A 23688-nucleotide genomic window follows, 5' to 3' on the forward strand; every position below is an offset into this window, starting at 1 on the left:
ACCACTGAGTTTCAGAAAGGGGATCATATCAGAGAGCATCACATAGTGATAGCATTGAAAATATTCTATTAGATTGAGTGGTACGTTCCTTTTATTATCATATTTCATTCCTGATGTTTACATTACATATATTGTTTTACTCAGTGCTTATTACTAAATATTTTATAAGCATGAAATATTTTACAATAAAAATCTGAATGCAGCTTTCTCTACCTTTTGAAGGAGATAATAAAATTTATGTTAGTGGAACAATATATATTTATGCTATTCCTTTTCAGGGAGACTGGTAGGGAGGAATGAAGGTGTGGCATCCAGTGGAGATAGCCCATTGCTTAACCAGTTCATGAAGGAGTTTTTGGTTGTACAAGTCTGAATTGTTTTGTATTAGAAAATGGAGGGAATGCAATTTTTTTTTCTAAAAGTAATTTTTTGTTTTGTTTTGTATTTTTTGTTTTGTTTTGTTTTATCCTTTAAGAGAGGATAAGCTGAGGAGTAATGGGTAAGGGTTAGAGGTGAGAGAAAAATGACAAAACTACATGGTGGAATGAATGGACAAGTTACTTTTATGAAAATTACAGTCTGATACCCAATTTAAATTGTTTTCCTGACATTTAAATGCTTTCCAGCTCTGAGGGCATTAAAATAATCCTGCTGTCCAACAAACATGTTGTATGAGTAAATTGGACATTTATTTTTTTGTTTTTTTGTGTTTTATTGAGGTATAATTGACACATAACATTGTATAAGTTCCAGGTATACATTATAATGATTCAGTATTTTTATATATTGTGAAATAATCACCACAGTAAGCCCAGTTAACATCCATCACCACATAGTCACTAGATATTTTTTCTCTTGTGATGAGAACTTTTCAGTCAATGCAGTGTTATTAGCTATAGTCACCATGCTGTACGTTGCATCCCTGTGACTTATTTATTTTATAACTGGAAGTTTGTACCTTTGACCCCCTTAACTCATTTATATCACCCCTCACCCCTTGCCTCTGGCAACTGCCTATCTGGTTCTTTGTATCAATTAACTCTGGGGTTTTTACTTGTTGTTTTATTTTTATTTTTATTTTGTTTTAGATTCCACATTCAAGTGAGATAATATGGTATTTGTCTGATTTATTTCACTTAGCACAATGCCGTCAAGGTCCATCTGTGTTGTCACAAATGACAGGATTTCATTTTTTAAGTCTGAATAATATCCGTGTGTGTGTTGTAAATAATGCTGCAGTGAACATGGGGTCCAGATATGTTTTAGAATTAGTATTTTCATTTTCTTCAGATAAATACCCAGAAGTGGAATTGCTGGATTATAGGTAGTTCTATTTTTAATTTTTTGAAGAAACTTCAGACTGTTTATCACAGTGACTACACCAATTTACAATTCCAACAGCAGTGCACAAGGAAGTCCTATTCTCTACATCCTCCCCAACACTTGCTATTTCTTGTCATCTTGATAATGGCCATTCTGATAGGTTTGAGGTGATATGCCATTGTGGTTTTGATTTGTACTTCCCGGATGATTAGTGATGTGGAGCTCCTTTTCACGTACCTACTGGACATCTGTCTTCTTTGGGAAAATGTCCATTCAGATCCTCTGCCCATTTTACATAGAATTGTTTTGTTTGTTTGTTTGTTTGTTTTTTGTTTGTTTGTTTTTGTTTTTTGTTTTGTTTTATTTTGTTTTGTTTTTTGCTATTCAGTTGTATGAGTTCTTCATATATTTCAGATATTAGCCTCTTATCAGATATATGATTTACAGATATTTTCTCCCATTTGGCAGGTTGCCTTTTCATTTTATTGATGGTTTTCTTTGCTACGTAGATTATTTGTTTTTTGTTTTTGTTTTAAGAAATCATAGGAAAGGACCAAGTGTTAGGATTGTGTCACAGAAGACGAATAGAATTCATGATAAAACAAATTTAGAAAGGGAGAAAAAGACCGTAGCTAAGAAATATGGAGATTAGGAGCACTTGATCTTAATGTTGTGATTTCCAACCCCATGAAGTTTGGTTGGTGAGACTTTCATTTGAAATCCCATGTGAATTTTATAATATAGTATTTCCCTGGGTTACAAGATTATCCTTCCCTGTGAAACATCTCTATTGACCGTTTTAATATGTCTTTCTGTTTTTATATGCACACTTTTTGAAATTGTAAAAGTTATACGGTATTTTAAGCAACGTCTCTAAGGTTGTTACATACTTATCAAAATTGGTTACATACTCATCAGCACCTTAATGAACAAACTCTTTGCAACCCAGCCTTAATCAAAATGCTTTTTAAAATTAGAGCAGTGATCACTATCAGGCTCTATGTGCTTCCCTCGGGTATTAAACTTTAGATCCCTTGAGGAACAATTCACATGATTATTTGAGTATCCCAAGTTTTAGCTTTCATGACACCATATTTCCACCCGACAAAACACTGTATACAACACCCCCTACTAATCCTAATATCCTCATACAAAATTTGCTAAATCTAAAAATTAATGTTTAAAAATTTTTATTTTGCTCTAAGACTATTTTTTGGAATAAATTCTGTGACTTGCTTTAGATAACTCTTGTTGTACTTGGAAGTCTAAAATCAGACTTTAGGAATCACTTTTCTAATCAGTTGTGCACCTATTTGGCAGTAATCTGATCCAAACTCAATACTCCTAGTCTTTGATGAGCTCTCATGTGGAGCCAAATCTAAAATCCCTCAAAGAGAAAGGTTTCACTTGCTCTTTTTCTGATCAGTGGAACCCTCACAAAACTCCAAGAGCTTGAGAAGATGATTACAATGAGCTCTGTGATTTCAACCAATTCCTAAATGCCTTGGGATATTTTTACTGTGCAAGCTGTTTATGCAAAGGGAGGAAGTTTCATCTAGCTGGAAAGAAAAGTTTAAGGCAATTTTGGGTTTAAATGTCAGATTTTTTTCACTTGAATATCTGTATTAAATGGCAGAAAGAACTCTTAATTATTAAGAGATATGTTTCTACTTACCTAATCTCCATTCTGTCATTAACTAGTTGAGTACATCTAGACAAGTAACTTAGATTCTGTGATTGGCACTATTTTTGGTCTGTAAAATATGAGTTAAATTGGATGATTTCTACAGTACCTTCTAGCATTAACATGCAAAGTTTCCAAAGATAGATTTGGACCACTCTGCACCTTTCTGCTTTTACCAGAACAAAGACGAGCCAAATGTCCATGTTGTCTTTTTCTTAAGCACAATTTTTCTCCAAAACATAGCATAATACTGGCTTTTACCCTTGCTCTGAAAACTTGCTTGTAGAAACCTGATTAATAGTACTTACCAATTAATAATTATTTTTGCTAGTTACCAGCTTAGTAAAGTATATTAATAAAGTATATTAAGCATTTTATGTACTTAATATACTTTATTAAGCTTAATATATTTTATTAAGTGGATTTAGAAGTATTTCCTTCTTCGACTGCTTTTAAAGATTTAAGACCTTTTTTTCTTCATACTATGCCATTGTTGTATCAGCTTGTCAAGAACATTAATTCACATTGAAAAAAAGCAACTGGGAAGAGATCCTGCTGTATCATAGATAATTCTCAAGTAATGACAGATCTGATTACTCCCTTTGAGGGTCACATGGAGTTTCAGAGTATCTTAAAATTCCTTTTGTAACCTCTGAAATTATTAATACACTCTTTTGACTCTTTGCTTTTCTGCCCAATTAAGACAAAAAATTAAATGTGTTATTTCAAAGGTATTTAGTCATAGTAAAATCCAGTTCATCTATTAAAAAAGAAAATCTTCTTTTCTCTGTCTGCCCTAGAATGTTCATAAAGAGTCTACAAATATGGTCTGTTATTTTGTGTGTGTCCCAAATATAACTGGCATAATTATCTTCATATTTGGCTCATTAAGCATTGCATTCTTCTGTTACTCACTGCAGTGTGACAATGGCCCAACAGTGAAATAGTTCCCCGTGAAACAAAGGAAAAAAAGCATAATTCTGTTCTAGCAGTTTTATGTTTAAGTCTATTGCTGTCCATTGAGAACATTGCTTTGATGTATAATTAATCTAAGTGAAGTCTAGCGTTTTCTCCTTACTATTAGAAAACCAGTAATCTGCATTTGCGACAAGACTGGGCCTTCAACCAAACCTAGGGTCCACATTTATCTTGAAGGTTTGTGTTGTTCCCTGTAGTCATAGGAAGAAGCAGCACATTCTTCAGAAAGTGGCTCCTTGAGTCCTTGGACACTAGAGTTGTAATAAGAGTAGGGACTTGCCTCATCCATCTTGGGTGGTTCTCTAGTGCAGACACGGCCTCAAAAGCACTTAGTGCCACTGGAGGCCAAGTGGATTCCTAAATGGGGGACTGTTCCTCCTGAATTGTTGTGCTTGTCATAGTTGTTTCATCTGAGATTAGGGTGGAGTGGGGACTGCAGACAGAGGGTAAAATGTAAGATGAGTGAATTATTTTGTTTTTTGCAATGTTAACATTTTAAGTTCTACAGAATTATTCCTGAACTTTAAGTGTTGAGAAATGAAGATTTTTTTTTTTTTTCATATGAAAAAACTCTTTCTACTTTCTGCTTTCCAAAAAAAGAAAATTAACCAGGAAGGATAAATACTTATCTCAACAATACTGTTTTTTTTTCTGAATACTCAAATACCACCCCCATTTTTTTGTTTAATGACATGTGAATGCCGAGTTTGCTCCAGTAAGTATTGCATATGGATATATCTGATCTTTCAGTACCCACCATGACTGCCTCTGTTCCAGGTACATGGCCAGGCACACACTGGCCTTCTCCCTGACCCTGTCTGTGTATGCATGAGAAATGATTATTTACTAGTATTCAAAATGAAATAGAAGTCAAAATTTCTTTGCCTTCACTTCTGCTTTCATCACATTTTATTATGTGCAGTCACTTTGAAAAAAAATAAAAATAAATAAAAACACCTTATAAATTGCATTATGAGATATTGAATAGTAAACAGTTGGTAGGCTCCTTGGTTACTGTTATTCATTTGTTCCAAATTGAGACTTTTAGGATCATCCTTTATCCCTTTGTGTAAAGGACCTCCAGAGCTATTCCCTGTCATTGCCAGTGGCATTATATACAACCAATGAACAAGGAGGTGTTTTGCTTTGAATCCTTTGTATGTGATGATAATCATTGTACTCCAGAGGCTCTTTCCCAAAAGATAGACAACATCTAATCATGTTTACTGTGACTTCTGAAATCAACTGGTCATTTTTATAGTCTACATATTATCATCCATCTAGTGGAAAAAATCATTTCTAAGACTCAGTTTGCTTTCTCAGTTTTTCATCTTAGGAATTGTATTGTAGGATGAACTGGTAATGCAGCCCATATCTAGGGGTTTTTCATTTCCCTAATGAGCGACTTGCAATATTCTTGTCAGCTTTCTGTGCCGTTGATGTGCCATTGTGTATATCATACTGTCAACTTTAAGCATAATCTTAAAACTGATTTTTAATGTCTTGACATTTTGTTGTCCTTAGATATAGTTACTAAGTATGCTTTATTTTTATTTTGCAGTTATGTTAAATTCTAACTCTAATCAACTATAAACACTCCCATTGGCCTCCTGTTGTGAGCCTTTGGGTTGATGATTCTATATTTACCTAAAGATCAATTCTAAATCAGTGAAAGTTAATTCATTCAGATATATCTGTTGATTTAGATATATCTGGCACTATGTCTGAAAAGCATATAGTCCCATCTTTAAGTGAAAATATCAGAAAGTATTTCTTTCCTGGGATTTTTGCAATGTCATTGTTTCTCTACTTTAATATTTGACATGACCACAGAAACTGTCTGACTAGTTTCTGTAATCAAACTTGCTTTGATGTATATTAGGGCTATAAAAAATTCTGAGAGATAGGAGGAAAAAACAGACAGGATAATGGTATTGACATCCATTATTTCCTCTCCCTTCCCATCCCCACTTACTATCTAAGCCAATTTTGATCATGTCTGAACTCTCCACATCTTTGCTCTGAAAGTCACCTCTAGGTTAGGAAATGTTAGGAAATGTTTCATTTCTTCCAGGCCACATTGACCCATTTGATTGATGGTTTAATATCTTCACCCAAAGTACCCACTAGTGTCAATTGTTTCTTTTAATTTCAAAACCTGTTCAGTAGCAACACAGGTCATTACGAATCTCCTAACCCAAGACCCTACATGCCAACAAAATTAAGTGCTTGCTGTAAGCCATAGATACCTGCAAGCTATCAACCTATTGATGACAAATAGCAAACAGGAATGGCCTAACTATATGCACATGATTGTCTGATTCATATTCATTTATACATGGAGGTAGGGCGCTGAGATAGCTAAATAATTAAATCACATAATGTAATTAAACTTACTCTATTAGAGTGCTCTTCCCCCCCACCCATTCTTCTTGCTGACAGTATGCATACCAGGCTTCACCCCAGTGCAATTAAGCTGAATAGATAATACTAAGCTATTCAAGTATGTGGTAGGCATTTTGTGTTGTTGCTGCTTTTTTTTTCAACGTTCCATAAGTCAAATGCCAAAGTTTCAAGATACAATTTCAGGTCTTCATATGATGTATATAAAGCTCTTTACCAAACACATTATAGCAAAGATAAGTGGCCTTCATCCTCTGAGAACATCCAGGTCCTCAATATCAGTCACTAGGTTACGATCTTAGATACTGCTTTGCAAGGAAAAAGTGTGTACAATTTTCAGGCACTTCTTGAAGTGCTGCTAAATAGACTGGGCGCTCTTGCTCTAGCAATTTCTTCCTCACAAACAAAGCAATTTGCAGGATGAAAATCGAATTCTGTTTCATCCTTCACCCATCCGTCCATCCCTTACTTTTCCTTTAATAATTAATAGTAATATGTTAACAGTAAGCTCTATTATATACCAATTGCCTATTATATCACTTATATTATCCTAGTCAATTTATATGTATCCTCTTGAATATACACAGTAGTCTTGTGGTACTACATTCTCTTTCTACCTGGGATAATATGGAGGATAAGGCAGGTTAGATATCTTGCCTAAGATCATTTAGCTAATTAGTAAGAAAGCCCAGATTTGAATCTAGCACTGTAACTCCAAAGCCCGCCTTTGTTTTCCTTGCTACCTTTTATCAGGCTACCTTTGATAAAAGATATCAGGAGGAAAAACATATTGTGCTTCTAATACAAATTATTATAAATCTGTGTCTGACAGTGTCTAGCATATTCTCTAAGAAGGATGAGGAAATTCGGCCCCTTCTATTGTGCAAGTTCCACCTCCCGATCAGATGACTCACTTCAAATCAGGACAGCACTTCTATGCTGGTCATTAGTGCCACGTGGTATATTATCACTCTACTGAATACCACATCCCAGCAGGCTCAACTAAATCTGTATATTAGGGAAAATAACAGAGGAATTAAAGGATTTCATATGAGCATCTGAACTTCATCCTCATGTCAATGTCTTAGGTGATTTCTAGAAAGAGGACTTTGTTGTTCAAAGAGAGGCATCTCTTTCAGAAATGGAAGCCAGTTCCTTTTGCTTTTCTTTATGAATTCTCCACATAAAATATTGATTTTTTTAAAGATGTAAGTTCTTCCTGGCATAAGACCTTTTTTGTCTAGCGCTAACCATTCTAGCAAAAATTCTGTGTTTTTTTTTTGAATAGTGAAACTGATCTCTTGATTGCTATAACTCCAAATTGGTGATGAATGAAAGAATTAATGGGTTGGATGAAATAACATAAAATGTAAGGTGTTATTGGTATTACTAAGCACTTGATACTAAAACAATGCAATCTATACATTCAAGTTATGTTTTATTATAGAGATTATGCAGCTACGTTCTTAAAACTATAAAACCAAATCAGTGTTAAAAATGTGAATATGCAATTCATAAACTATTAAATGAAAATAATTGACAAACGTGTTTTAGTATTAAACTCTAATAGTAATCAAGAAGTCTATATTAAACAATTACTATTCATTTTACCTATCAACTAACAAATATCCCCAAATATCGTATTTAATGCTGGTGAAGATGAGGAAAATTGGTAAACTCCAATAATGTTGATGCCTGTTTCAATTTGCATAGTCCATTTGAAAATAAATTCAGCCTCACATCATATGTACTTAACATGTGTTAGTTGCAGACATAGTGGTCACAAAGTTTCATCACAGTTTCATTTATCCATTTATTTAGAGTCTCACATCCTGAAACCTACAGTCTAGAGGAAGGTACATTGATATACATGAATAATTATATGGTATTGCAAAGTATTACGGAAGGACAAAAGAGGAATTAGCCCAGAATTTGTGTTGTCCCAGTAGGGCTTTACATATGATGTGTCAACTGAGCTAAACCTGAAGGATGAGAACAGATTATAAGCAATAAAGGGGACATTAGTATGTAGGCAGATAAAAGCATGGGTGCAGGTCCCAGGTGAAAAGCATTTGATCCCCAAAAGAAGTGAGAGGCAGTCCAGATAGCTTCCTGGTAGTAAGGTGATTAAACACGAAGCTAGAGATGTAAACAGATCATAAAAGGCCCTGAAAGTCTGTCAAATAGGGATCTTATCCAAAGGATGGAAAAATATTAAGACGGAATAACATGTTCAAATTTGCATTTTTGAAAGCTCATTCTGCTTACAGTGTATAGACTGGATTGCAGGAGGGCAAGCAAGAGTGATGGTGAAGATAAGACCGAGCCTAGTGATGTAGGGGGATGATGGTGGTGACCAGCGTAGTAGGCATAGGGATGGAGAGCAGTCACTGAATTTGAAAGATATTTAGGGGACAGGACCAGTAGGGCTTAGTGATGAATTGGATGTGGGGGCAGAACACGGGAAAAGTAGGTGATGCCCAGGTTCTAGCATGGGGAACTCAGTGACTGTTAGGGCCATTCTCTGATTTAGGGAACCCTAAAGCTAAGAATGAGTCTGAGGGGCTAAGCAATAAGTTCTATTTTAGGCATGAGAAGTTTGATGGAACCTTTAGAAGAATACATCTAGAGGCAATTTAACACACAGTTTGAAGATCCAGAGAGAAAAATGTGCTGAAGAGATAAATTCGGGCATAATCAAGACATAGATAAGTGGAGAGTCATAATATCATAAAAAGCAGACATTTTGAAATAACTAAATGTTAAATAATAAGGAAATGGCAGGATAAAAACTGACATATCTATTCTCAGTCATTAAGAATTGGTTTAATGAAAAATGAATAATACCGTGAAGAATGAGATAACATCTTACAAATATATATGTACCCTATGCATAGAAAGCTAAAATATTAAATACACATACCATGTTTCCCCGAAAATGAGACCTAACCGGACCATCAACTCTAATGCATCTTTTGGAGCAAAAATTAATATAAGACTCAGTCTCATTTTACTATAAGACCGGGTATAATATAATATAATTAATATAATATAATATAATGTAATATAATATAATATACCGGGTCTTATATTAATTTTTGCTCCAAAAGTTGCATGAGAGCTGATGGTCCAGCTAGGCCTTATTTTCGGGGAAACACAGTATGAAAAATAAATAGAATGAAATGTACCAAATTATCAATAGTATTAGTCTTTTGTAATTTTATATATATATATATATATATATATATATATATATATATATATCAAACTTTTTCTGTAGTTTAGCATTTTAAAGCCATAATTTACAATAGAAAATACATCATAAAATGTTGGACTATTTTTTTTTTTTCATTGTACTTACTTGATTTTACTAGAATATTTTTCAAGTTACAAGGTCATCATAAAAGAGATTTTTCAAGAGTATTTGCTGTGTAAAATTAATAGATGATAACACAAAATTCAGTTGTCACTTTAATCTTTTGTCTTCCCTCCAAACAAAGGTGGTATAGTATAGTGGGGAAAATACTATCTAGATATCAATAGAGATATTTTAACTAAGTCTGCTTCGATAGAACTCTTCAACAAACTATTTAACCTCTGAGGGCCTGGATAACTCTAAAATAAGAGAGTTGGCCTAGATTTTATCTAAGATAAACTCCCACACTATTTTTCCTGAGTCCAGGTTACATACAAAAAATTCTATCAAACCCCATTCCAGTCAAATCCACCCACGTTCAAATGTTGAGATATGTGATTAAATGGTCACAATCTGAGTTTTTAAAGTGTGACCTGACATCTAATAGAGATGTATTTATTTCAAGGGGAATTTAGTGTTTATTCCTTATGCTTTAGTTTCTCCCCTTTTGTTTCTCCTTTTTGTCGTAAAAAGATTGAAAGTCCCTGCTGTATCAGTGTGCAGAACATAAAACACAAAGCTCTTCCTGAAAGGTAATTTTCCAAGAATGAAAAATAGGAGAATGGTGTTTGATTGTTTGGTTTTCTGTCATTCAATGTTGCATTAAAACAACCATTTTTCCATAACTATGAATGGTCTTGCTCTTGAAAACTGTCAGTTACAAATGAAAAGCGATAACACTTTGAAAGCAAAACCTTTCCCAAATCCCACTAGGTTTTCAGATGGATTTGAAAACTAGTCAGTGGTACATATTCATACACAAATATATCCATTGTTGGGGATAAAAAATAAACAATTTATAAGATTCATCTCATCCACTATTTTCTGGACAATATTACCTCTTTTTATATTTTAAAATGAATATTTTTAATCTTTAATTCTTTATATTTTTTCTAAGGAAATACTTGTTATTTAATTTTTTTCCTGATTCATGAATTTTAATACACTAGAAGTTAGGCACCATGAAGTAAAATCTAGAAGAAGTTGCCATAGTTTACAGAACCTTTTATGCTCCTTCACTGGAACAGACAATTGTGTATGTGTGTATTCTGATTCTAAGTTTATTTTAGCACACATTAAAATATAGAAGAAGCAAAGCAATACAAATTTAAATCATCAATAATTCAACAACACATATGAGGTCTGACAATTAAGTTTGCAAACTCATACTGGAAAAAGTGCTACATACTTCATTGCTGAATATCACTATGGTCACCTTCGAAGTACTCCCCTTGGGAAGCTACACACCAGTGCCAGCGCCTCGTCCACCCTTCAAAGAAATTTGGGAATTCTTTCTGGAATGGTCATCAGAGCTGTAGTCGGATTACACTTGATGTCCTGAATATCATCAAAATGTCTTCCTTTCAATATTTCCTTTATCTCCGGGTAAAGAAAGAAGTCATCGGGGGTCAGATCAGGTGAGTAAGGAGGGTGTTCCCATACAGTTCTCTGTTTACTGGCTAAAAACTCCCTCACAGACAGTGCTGTCCGCGCTGGTACACTGTTGTGATGCAAGAGTCATGAATTATTGGTGAAAAGTTCAGGTCGTTTTCATCTAGCTTTTTTCACACAGCCTTTTCAGCACACAGCCTTCCAAATAGTAAACTTGGTTAACTGTTTACGAATTTGGTACAAATTCATAGTAAATAATCCTTCTGGTATCAAAAAAGGTTAGCAACATCGTTGGAACAAGTTCGCGAACTTAATTGTCAGGCTTTGTAGAAAACCATTGGGCTAAATTTGGCCTCTAACTTCAGAGTCCCTTCAGAGAAACTGTTATTATAATAACAGGTGCCTCATGCTAACTCTGATCGTACACTGCTTGTTTCCATTAAGGGACAAGACCTGCTATAAGAGCTAGTGTAAAATATCTGGCTTAGACCCAAATTTCAGAACTCAGTTTTGCAGATGACTCCAGCAAGAGCTAAAATGGTCATTGTAATTGAAAAAAACACACAAACAAACCAAAACAAAAAACTTCCCCTGTGGCCTTGAGAGATATGTCACCACTGTTAGTGTGACTGAAAGAGTAAAACCGTGCTGCGTATTAGAACAAACTTAGTTTCTCGATCATTCAAAGTATACACACAGAATTACTTTAAACTAGCTTGAGGACCCATACTGTAAACCAAGACAGCTATCTGTCTATAATTTGGTGGTTACTTTGTGTCTACTATATCTCAGAAAGCCTTTAGTGAAAAGCATGTAGAAACACCGTATGTTAGAGCTAAATACATCCAATGGTTTAGTACAGCTGTCGAAGTAAACTTAAAATGTGAATTGTAATGAAGATGATACTTGGCTCTTCCTAACTTTTCATGTTCCAGTCCATGTATTCATGGCACACATGTGCATCTCCATAACCTTTGTTGGAGTGCCTTCTATTCGTTCTACTGTTGAACTCATATGTCTAAACTGTGCTGAAATATAATCTTCCCTGTGATACCTACCATGAAAACTTCCAAGGAAAGTGAGGCTCTCTCTGTGCTCCTGTGACACTTTGTATATACTTCCAGTATACCGTGTTTCCCTGAAAATAAGACCTAGCCAGACCATCAGCTCTAATGAGTTTTTGGAGCAAAAATTAATATAAGACCCGGTATTATATTATATTATATTATATTATATTATATTATATTATATTATATTATATTACATAGACCCGGTCTTATTTTACTATAAGATAAATTTATCTTACTTTATATATTTATATAAAGTAATTCATATTATATTTACTTTATATTAATTTTTGCTCCAAAAGATGCATTAGAGCTGATTGTCTGACGAGGTCTTATTTTGGGGGAAACATGGTAGTATACTGCTAACAGATTCTGTAAATACTCTTAGCAAATTCTGTAATTATTCGCCTGATTTTAGTCTGAGCTCCTAGAGGAAATTAACTATGTCTGAGTTATCTTTGAATCCACAGTACCTAGAACACTGTCGAACCCTAGTAGTCATTCTTCGCATGTCAATGTTTCTTAAATGTATATATTAAGGTAAATTTTGATAATGTTTTTTAAATGAATATATTAAGGCAAATTTTGATAATTTGGGGAATAATGGATGTGCTTTTATAAGCTCTACTGAAATCTGAATTTTCTTGTTTGAGGATCTAAGAATTGCTCTTCAGATATCTTTGAATGTGTTGTGAGCATTGTTTACCATCTACTCTGCAGAATTTAAGATCTGCTCAATGGGATAATATCTCAGCCTGACAATATGTAAGATCGACAAAGGTGAGGGGAACTATGCAAATGCAGTGATATAAAACATTTCCATTTTCATTAGAAGTTGAGAAGAAGGCTGAATAATTTGAGTTTTAAAAGAAGGAAAATAACTTTTATTAGAGCCTAGAGAAAGAGTCTGTGTTTCATAAATTACATTAAATATTTGGTATGTAAAATGTTGGCTGTTGTTGTGCATTAAATGGGTACAATACATCACCCATCTAATTAAGTAACCATATGGAGACAAGCCACATTTGCATAAACAAAAGCAAAGAACCCAGTTCTATTGTGTTGTCTTAGATTATGTAACTTGGTTTCCTTGGTAAGGGTTTCTGCTCCAACTTGCATATTGCCGTTGATCATTATGCTCATAGACATTGAGTAGAATTTAAAGAGCTATTTCTAGGGTGTCTTGCTTCATTTCAGTATTGTAGTGAGAGGTGCTCTGGAATACTATGAAATCTCCTATGTTTAATAACTGCTCACCTATTAAAACCAATAGTTTTTAGATCTGGCCAAGAGGAAATCCATTGTGTATTATCATGCTGCTTTGTAGGACAACCATGTACCTGTTGTATGGTGTAACCATTCACTGCATGTTTACTGAGTAAATAAATGCTTCAAAGCATGTTTTCAGACTTTTTGCTGTATAACAGAATTTTTCTAACATACATTTAAATAGCAAATAGTAAAGAAATATTATAAACTACAGTTCAAATCATAAGGGCTCTGGGATAAAAATAATAATTGTAATCACAAAATTGAAATATAAATAATAGGATAATAACTTTGGGAATGGAAGTTATAGATCTTTTGTTGACTCTTCTTTATCCAGGTAATGATGCTGATCATGGTGGCAGTGATAGCATTTGATGTTTACATGACATTTAACCATTTATTATTTTGAACATATTATCTCACTTTAACTTCACAAAGCACTAATAAATTTTAATCACCCATTTATTAATATTTGAATGAGAATAATGGAACCTCAGAATTAAGTTACTCACTGAAGGTCACAGAGTTAACCCAAACTTTAAGTCAAGTTATTGATTCTAAAGTTATTTTGTGTTTACCAGCTATAGTATTTACTTTATGGCAGGATCACTGGTTGGACTTTGGAACAAATATGAATGTTTTGTACCCATGAGAAGGCAATCATACTTTGGCGATGGAAAAGGAAAAGAAAAAGAACAAAAAAGAAAAGAAAAGTATTTCAAAGTACACTTGGGAAAAAAGTATGAATGGGAAAACAGTATGAAGATAACTTAGAATTTCTCAAAACCTGGTGAAGCTCAACTTCATCTATACTCTAACCCCGTGCAATGCGAGCATGCTTCCCTGACAGTCCAGTGTTTTACAAATCCCGGATTAGAATGACTGGCCTCCACTGTGCCCAGTCCCATTACAGATTTAACAGATCAAATGGTCAAATGTTGGCAGCTTTATGGCTAACTATAATGGAATGACAGTGCTTAGTGTCAATCCCTTTTTCTTGCTGAGGTTCGCTCTCTCCTGTTATACAACCTTTTTTTAATTGGAGTCTTAGTGGTTATATATGCCTGCATAAAAAGGGATAAAATAATTGAAAATGAAATAATGAAAAATCCTTTCTCATTATCTTATTCTCCAGCAACACTTACTCTTTGACTTCTTTGTTTCAGACTTCAGTGAGGATGGCTACTCAGTTGACTATATTATAATTAGTTGAGTTCTTGCTGTGCTGTTCTTTTGAAAGTATTTATTTTTTGAAGACCTTCTCTAGAACATGTGCATAGCACACCCATGCTAACCTGGAATCACAGTCCAGCTAGCAGAATGACTGAGTGATCTTTAAAATGAGTATCATACTTAATGTAAGTGGTGAGGTACCACACACATAATATATCATTTTACATCATCATCATTTACTTTTATGAACTATACACTATTGCCATAAGGCAGGCATCACTAAATTACAGTATCAGACTTCCAAGAGTCCATTCATCTGAACTGAGATGGAATTGTGAGGCGGTTGGTGTCAGACTTGTGTTCACATTCTTTGTCCCCATTTACTAGCTGTATGACCTTAGACAAAACACACAAAGTATTTCCTCAGATGCCAAGTGGGATGCTTCCAGTACACACCTTAGAGTGTCGCTATGAAGCTTAAATGACTTAATCCACGTACAAGGTTTATTGCCATAACCTGCACTCCCTCAGTAAATGACAGCTCCTATTTATACTTTCTGCTAACAGTTTCCACATTTTTTAGTTTACCCAAATTCTTTAACACTTGGAGCATTGGGGTTTAATTAATTGAAGCTTGAGGCTCTGGCTTTGTTTAAGAAGAAAGATATATTTGTGTCAGTGAGGAATGTTTTCTGCAAAAACAACAGAAAGCCTGATTATTAGTAGTTTAAATAAGTAGAGATTTAAAATAATAATAATAATAATAATAATAATAATAATAATAACAAATTATGTGAGGTGGAGGCCTCCTGGTGTTTGTTCAGCCTCTTGGTGTTGTCTGAGTTGGTACATTATGCTCCTTATCATCTTCTCCAGTTAAGGCAGGATCAAAAGAGAGAAGGATCGGTACCGTCCACACCTGTTCCTTTCATCAGGAAAATAAAAGCTTTCTCAGAAACTTCAATTTATATCTCATTTGCTCGATCGTGCCACATGACTATTCCTACCTACAAAAAAGTAAACTGAATCTACGACCCTTCCAGTTTCTGCTATTAGGTTGGTGCAAACGTCATTGTGGTTTAAAAGGTTAAAGATAATTGCAAAAAACACAATTACGTTTGCACCAACCTAATATAAAAGTGGTAGAAGACAAGGCAGTTGGCTGGGTCAGACAGTCACCGTATTTTTCATACCAGGTTTAAAACTTTTCTCTGAATTATAAAGCAGTATCAAATATCTTGAGATTACAAGTAAATTTACCTGGAAGCCAACAAGTATTCATGCAGTCTTCCAGAAAACCATTTATTAAGGTGTCACCTCCCTGGTCCCCTCTAAAGAACAAGATCTGTCAGCAACTTCTAAGCCCTTTACAAGTTCCCACTTCAGTCCCTTCCTTTCTTTCATTCACTTCCCGTTTGCTTGATGAATCCCAACAATTGCTTGGAAAGTTCAGTTTTAAGCCACTAGGTGGTGCTGAGCCTGACAGGCATCCAGGGGGCAAGAGGGAGGAAGGTGACTCAGCCCTCTGGGGTAAGGAAGGAGGGCCTGCTAGGGGAATCTAGCTTCCTGCTGCTAAGAAGCCTTCTGGAGGGCAGGGCAGTGCTGCACCAGGAACTGGAGCCTGAGCTCAGTGAGAGGGAAGGGAAAAAAAAGAAAAAAAAAATATATACACACACACACATACATATGTTCTTACATGTATGTGTGGATGTGTGTGTGTGTGTGCGTGTATGTGTGTCTATATATAGATCATCTACTTTCACTTATTTCATTTTTTTGTTGGAAGGTAGAAAATAAATGGTAATACATATTATATATGTATATATATATATATATATATGTGTGTGTGTATATATATATATATATATATATATATATATATATATACACACACATATATATATTCCTATGATCTCTCACCTTCCCACTGCCACCCTAATAAATTGATTTTTTGTTGTTGTTGTTTCTTGTTTTCATGAATCCTACGCCCTTTTCCTATACATACATGATTTTGATATGGCTTCAACAATAAAGATACAATATTACATTCTGGCTTTCAACACTTTTCTCCTCTGACTATTAAGATTAACTGATTCTTAATGGAGGTCCTTGAGATAGCCAGGACACTTCCCGGCAGACTTTTCCATTCCACTCTCCTTCTCTGTTTCTCGATGAAGGCTGACTTGTTACCTTATCTAAAGGGCATGTATTAAAATAGCAGGAGGGTAACCCTAATTGCTTTCAGATCTCTCTGTGTTTTGTGAATTGGATGATTAAAACTTCATGTATCTTATGATCTAGTGCCTTTGTCATTTTATTTATGCCCATAAATGTGGTCTCATTATTTAACCCACATTTCAGTAGTTACCTCAGCTATTCATACATTGTTACTAGTTAAGCAAAAATGCATCATTCAAATCGTTTTCCTGTGGCTGTCCACTCAGGCTACACCCATAGGGTTCAATGTAAATTATTTATCATGTGACCCTTGTCAGCATCAGTGAATTACTTTGAACAGAACTCAAGCTCCTGATGGGAGTGTGAGCTGTGTGATGCCCATATAAAATCTTTTAATACCTTTGTAATTTCTTCTAATGCGTGGATTTACGAAAGCCTGAGGGAACTTGGTGTTTATTGAAGATGGAAATTGGCATGAGCAGTCAGTAACAAAATGAATTAATACATGCTATATTTTATGAAGTCTGTTGTAAATATAATTTAAGTCATTAAAGAAAAAAAACTTCTCAGATTCTATCCTCAAACCTTTCTTATTCCATGTGATATGTACCCATTTTATTTTTTGAGTGACTTTATTGTACTTTTATGACAAAGTGTTTGCTCTCGTGCTATTTAGAGTATTTGCTTTATGATGACTTTTTGGTACTTCCAATCTTCCAATTACTTAGACATGAGTTAATTTGTGTTACAAATTCATTTTAAAGCTTATAGTATCTTAAATTATGTATTATGTGAGGCTTTTTTCTCCCTTAAGTTGATGTATTTAATGGAAAAAGAATAGTTTGGAGGATCATACTATCTTTATGTTCAATTCTTCCTAGTGACATGTTCCTATTGTCAAGGAGTCTTTGTCATAACTGTTTTCTTTCTTTTTTTTCTTACACAAAAATATAATTATAGGCATTTATACCTCTTGGGTCCTAGACCCATTTTCTTTCTACATTTGAGAATACCCCCCTGAAAGTTCTTAAAACAGGACATTACCCTAATGTTGTGATTTATGTTTACCTTTTTGCTTACCAATTTAGTTGTTGACTTCAGTGTGAATAATAAGAGGCTCTGTTTGTTCAGAATTACACTGATAACATACAAAAAGCCAGATAAGGTCACAGGGTGTGCCCCGTCTCCTAGGCTCTCTCTTGATGAACTGGGTTGTTCTTCCAGTGGTTTCACTAGGTTTCTTTCCCCAGCTTTGTCCTAAGGCTAGTTTGCTTTGAATGGCAATAGACCTCTCCGGGGCACAGTTAATCTTAGTATTCAAATCCTTGCGTTCTTCGTTTGTTCTCGGGAATGGACATTGGAAGGCACATGGTATTGTTCCTCTTGATCCACATTGCTCATCAGTCACTTCTTTCTTCCCTTGACATTGCAGTAGCTTCCTTAGACTTAATTCCTTGCCAGATGTAGTGAGGAGACAATGAAGCAAAGTCTGGGCTATTGTTTTTCCCTTTTCATATTGCTTCCCTTCACTCATCAGTCCTCTCAATGTAGGGGCGAATCAGATCTATTTCTCCCTTTGAACAAATGTAATTATAGGTGCACTAAACTAAAAGTGCATGGCTATATTAGTGATTTGTTTTATTTCTTAGCCTTACAAGTGAGATTCATAGTATGTGGGGTACAGTGATGTAGGCAGAGAATGACGGCCTAAGACAAGCAGACCAAATGTGTGTTTCTTTTACAGGGTTTAGTTAAGTTGGTGAGTTTTGGGAAGAAACCCTACCTAAGGTAGACAATCTCCAAAAGTTTCATAGGTAAAGAAAATGAACAATTTGAAATATTTTGGACATTTCTTATGACTGAGCATCCTCCACCAACATCACCATTATTCACACTCATTTATGAGAGAACATCTTGTGGTAACCGCTCACCAAACTGAATCTTAAGAGTCAGCCTCTCTCTACACAGATATTTATCTCAATTTTTTTCAGCAAAGACACGTGAACTCAAAACTGTAGTGTGAGGGGGTCTCCTATTCATTATTTTCAGATGTCCCATACCATTGAAGACATTATGGGTAAAGGTACCATATCCCACTAGTTCAGCTTCTAAAAGAGAATTCCTCTGCACAGGGCTTGCTGTATTAATATGATGCAAAGTTTTCTGGCAAAGATTCTTAGAGCTGGTATAGGCTGTGCTTTGTGTCCTGATGTATGTGCCACCCGCATAGGCTGTGTTCTGACATCCTCTTGAATTTCACAGGAACCGACAATGGTGAAGCCCTCCCTGAATCCATCCCATCAGCTCCTGGGACACTGCCTCATTTCATAGAGGAGCCAGACGACGCTTATATCATCAAGAGTAACCCCATTGCCCTGAGGTGCAAAGCAAGACCAGCCATGCAGATATTCTTCAAATGCAATGGCGAGTGGGTTCATCAAAATGAGCATGTCTCTGAAGAGAGTCTGGATGAGAGTTCAGGTAAGAATGTGAAGGAATCAGGAGAATCCATGTTAGCTCCACAGATTCTCACATTGTTCTCTGGATGGGAAAAACACTGTGTAAGCCACCCACCATTGCCTTGTTTGAATAAGATGCAATTGTAATATGACATCATCCCAGGAATATAAGATGCAATTGTATGTTTAAATGACTGCACAGCTTCTTTGTCTACTCCAGTATGGTCCAGGGGCATTTGTTTTTCCTGCCCTTGCTAACTTTAACAACTCATTTTTGCATGAAAGTTAACATTCTCACTGGAAATAAAGCCAGGATCTCAGAGCAAATCATTTCACTCAAAACTTCCAAAATTTGTAACATTTATATTTTAGTGTATAATAGAAACAGTACATGCTTTTGAACTTTGGCTCCTCAGACCACCTGAAAATTTAGTCTCATCCAGAATCCAATCTGGTCTCACCCTAGGTTATTGATTTTATTAGACCCAATTCAGTCACTAGATAACAGATTTTGAATAAGTCACAAAGCCTGAGTATAATCAGGAAGTTTCAATTCAGCATAATTTATTAACTATATGCCAGTGCTATTCAACACACTAAGCTAGGCCATTCAGAGCATTCAAAGAAGGATAAGATGCAAACGCTGATTTGTAGGGCTTTACACCAACTAATGGGTGTAAGACCAATATACCCATAAGTGCAGGACAAATGAAGTTATGATAAATCTTTGAAGAGAGGTAGATAGCGCTATGGATGATTTAAAGAAAAAAGATCACATCTAAGAAAGAAAGATCACACCTAACTAGGACTATTCAGGAAAGGCGTGGAAGCAACAGCATTTGAAAGGGACATTAAATTCAAATAGGCATAATTGATGCTATAATAAGTGGGAAGAGAGGGGTCTCAGAGGTCTTCAGTGCAATATCAGCAAATGAAAGAAAGTATGGTTTATGTATGTTTAACAAGAAATTTGGTTTGCTTGAAATATAAAATGTATGTAGGAGAATAGTAGCTGATAGCTGGAAAGCAGTCGAATCAATGGCGTGAAAGTCTTCAAATAGCAGAGTGAGGAGTTCTTAATTTTATAGCTATTTTATTATTGGTGGGGACTGATTATATTGACTTATGGGAATGCAATGGCTGGAGCTCTGCTTCAAAGGGTACCTCTGACACAATGTTAGGAATGGTATGGAGAAATAAGGATGGGGAAGTTAGGAGACTCGGATAATTTAGTTGAGAGAAAGTAGGGCCTGCTTCTAGAGAGTTGGCCTTAGAAATAAGAACTAGATGTCTGGTGTGAGAAGCACTTTAACAAATCAGACTTAATAGCTGACTGAATAAATGAATAAAGAAGATGGAGGAATAAAAATTAGTCTCTTAACAGAAGCAGAAGGGTAATCCAATTAATATAATTAATTACATTAGCAAGGAGAAAAGTCTGAGATCATCGTTTGGACAAGCTGAATTTAAAATACTTGTGGGATATAATGAAGAGATGTAGATTCAGAACTTGGTAGAGTTCAGAGATAGGAAAGTAGATTTGCTAATCATCAATAAAGAATGAAGCCATGGAGATGGAGGAGTTGTCAAAAAGAGAATAGGTAATATGAAAAGGAGATTGATCTAGAGACATATCTCCTTAGGAGTCAGGGAGAGGAATATCAATAGCCAACAAAGAAGAAAGCAGAATATTCTTGTTCCATAGCAAAAGGAGAAAATTATTTCAAAAACAGCTTCAGGTAATACTCTGTCTCTGCCTAGGAATCAATAAAGAAGGCAAAAAGCTACATATATGTAAACAGTGTTAAACATTATACAGTTATGAACTAATTTGGGATTGCTGTATAAATACGTAATTTCAAAAGGTAGAGAAACACCTAAGCCTTCTCACAATTCCCTGTTTATTCCAGTATGGAACTAGTATGAGGAAGAAATGAAAATATTCTTGCTTTAGAGATGTTGTTCCGCAGACCAAAAGTATGTTTAGAATTCTGGAATCTAAATGTGAGAGCTGGAAAGGATCTTAGTGATAACCTGTCAGCCCTGTATTATGCATTAAAAAGGTTAAGTTCCAAAAAATACAACTAGTTCATGGCATAGCTATTTCTAGAACCTGTATCTCCTAATTTCCACTTCAGATTTATTTCCTTGACACTATAAGCCACCTTTACATCCAGATTCCTATGTTCTCAATCAAAATACTGACAAATCCCTTTACTGACAAAAGGATGGATTTTAGCACATGACTCATCATTTTCAATCATGATCTGTATTTCAATTTCCCTAGTGCATAGTCCTACAGTTATTCCCTTGGAATTTCTTTATTCCTGACTGTTTCTGTCATCTTTATAAGGGCCAATTCCTTATTCTATATCATGTTTCTGGCGCTGTTAGACAAAAGTGATTTACAACGAAATATATAGGGACATTTCCAGGATTCCAGGTACAGATTTTTTTTTTGTTTAAGAAGTTTTTGGCATAAGCAAGGCAAAAGAAGAGGTCATGTTAAATCTTGGTGTCAGGAAAGTTTCTGCTTTTGCACTCCCAAGGTTTGGATCATGATAGATGTGTTGGGAAAGACTGAGTCACCAACAATAGCCATTCTCACTTAGCTAGCCATGAAAATTTCAAAGGAAGACTGAAATTTGGGAGAGGGCAGCAAAGAGAATAGCATTACTACATGAGCAAAAGCTGACTGAACAATGGTAGCATATGAAAGGTTTATGTATCTTATACTCAATCAATCCTTCTGGAAAGGACTCAAATACCAGTGGCTCAGTGGGGCTGTCTGTTTTATCTTCAGATGTTTCTGTCCTAGATTTTACCCAGTAATGAACTCAAAATAGCAGAGTCCCATTGGGTAAACTGCTCCAAATGAGAGACAGGATGAACATTGAAAAATGATCAGCTATTTTTTTTTTATACCACTGCTAGAAAATCCTGTATCCGTTCTCATTTTAAGACCTCTTGATAAGTATTGTGAGCCAATTTGACACTGTACCCTCTTGTAATTTCATAACGTTCTGTTTTGTTATTGCTTACACTTTTTAATTCCCCTAGCATTGCTAGGCAACTCCATGTCTTGCAGATAGCAATGCTGATTACATTCTCTGCTTCCATGTAAAAGCCTTCCCTCTCTACTTCCAAAAAAAAAAAAAAAAAGAAAAAAAAAAAGGAAAAAAATCACAAATTAAGGAACTGGGAAGAACAAAAATTCATAAATGACAAAATCTGAAAAGATTATATACCATTTTTTAAAAATGTTGTTGAGAAAGAATTTAAATTTTAGCAGCTACCTTCTTGAAAAGAATTTAATAAGCACAAGCTTTTCTTCCAAGTCATTTTGATTGAATCAATAGGAAAGAAATGTCTCTCCCTAAACAGTTTTTGTCTGTGCAGTTAATGAAAACCGCTGTCTACCACACACGGCAATTATGTTTCCTAAGCTCTGTATTAATAGTGGAATAGTGGAAAGCAGAGCAAGATGAGTGGAGATATTATACCCAAAACCAATACATGAGTGCAATTAAAGTTGGAAACAAAATGGCCTCAGGTATTGAAAAATAGATGCATTACTTCCCTTGGGTTCTTCAGTGCAGACCTTGAGCTCAGAGCTTGACTACCTTTACAGACTTAATGGCTCTTGATTGGGTCTGTAAAATAATTCCTGCCAGTACAGCAGGGGTGAATGACGCTGAGAAGCCAAGGACAGTGAGTGGGACCACATTTGACTAGAGGTAGAGAAATGTCCTCATTCTTTTCAGAAGTTGGATGTAACTGCTTATATATCGTTGGCCAGTGCATTCTCCATTTCTAAAATCCCAGAGAATTTTGATATTCTTTTTACTTATAGGTTTTCTTTTTTCCACAGAACTAATGGGAAATGCATAAGACCTGGGAGTGTTTGGAGTAGACACAGAGTCTTTTGTATTTCCAAATTGGAAGCAATAAGTCCTTTCAGTTGTTAAAAGGCTGCAAACTGCCTTTGGTCTTTCTGGTAATTTGGCCCCGTCATCTAACAGTTCAAATAAGAAGAAAAAGGATTGTGTGTTTTCATGCAATTTAGCTTGAAAAACCCAGAGCTAGAGTTCTTTCCCGCAAAAAAGTACAATTTATTTGACATGAGTTAGTGTGTTTGTACAGCCATGGCTATACCTCTTAGTAATGTACACTTTCTGTTCTCTGCACAAGCAGGGGATCCTTTCATTTGTTCTGCCTCATTTCATCTGGAAATATGGGAACTCTTATCCCTTATGTTTTTTCCTCTGTTAACATCTGGAGTTGAGAGGTAATCCCAACCCAGGAATCATGCCCCTGAGAAAAGGGTGGAGTGATCAGTAACACAGA

At 35.2% G+C, this 23688-nt stretch overlaps 1 protein-coding gene across 11 annotated transcripts in view; it reads left to right on the forward strand.

The window, feature by feature from the left end:
- Positions 1-23688, forward strand: part of UNC5D (unc-5 netrin receptor D) — a 505454-nt gene that overhangs the window by 244492 nt on the left and 237274 nt on the right. For all 11 annotated transcript variants that reach the window (XM_019748156.3, XM_074329668.2, XM_019748157.3 and 8 more), the window contains exon 2: positions 19145-19363. In XM_019748156.3, the coding sequence (XP_019603715.1) occupies positions 19145-19363 (219 nt within the window). The remainder of the gene's footprint in view (positions 1-19144; positions 19364-23688) is intronic.

The sequence above is a fragment of the Rhinolophus sinicus genome, chromosome 16 (assembly GCF_057876585.1).
Source record: "Rhinolophus sinicus isolate RSI-liver-muscle chromosome 16, RSI-T2T, whole genome shotgun sequence".
NCBI classification, from domain to species: Eukaryota; Metazoa; Chordata; class Mammalia; order Chiroptera; family Rhinolophidae; genus Rhinolophus; species Rhinolophus sinicus.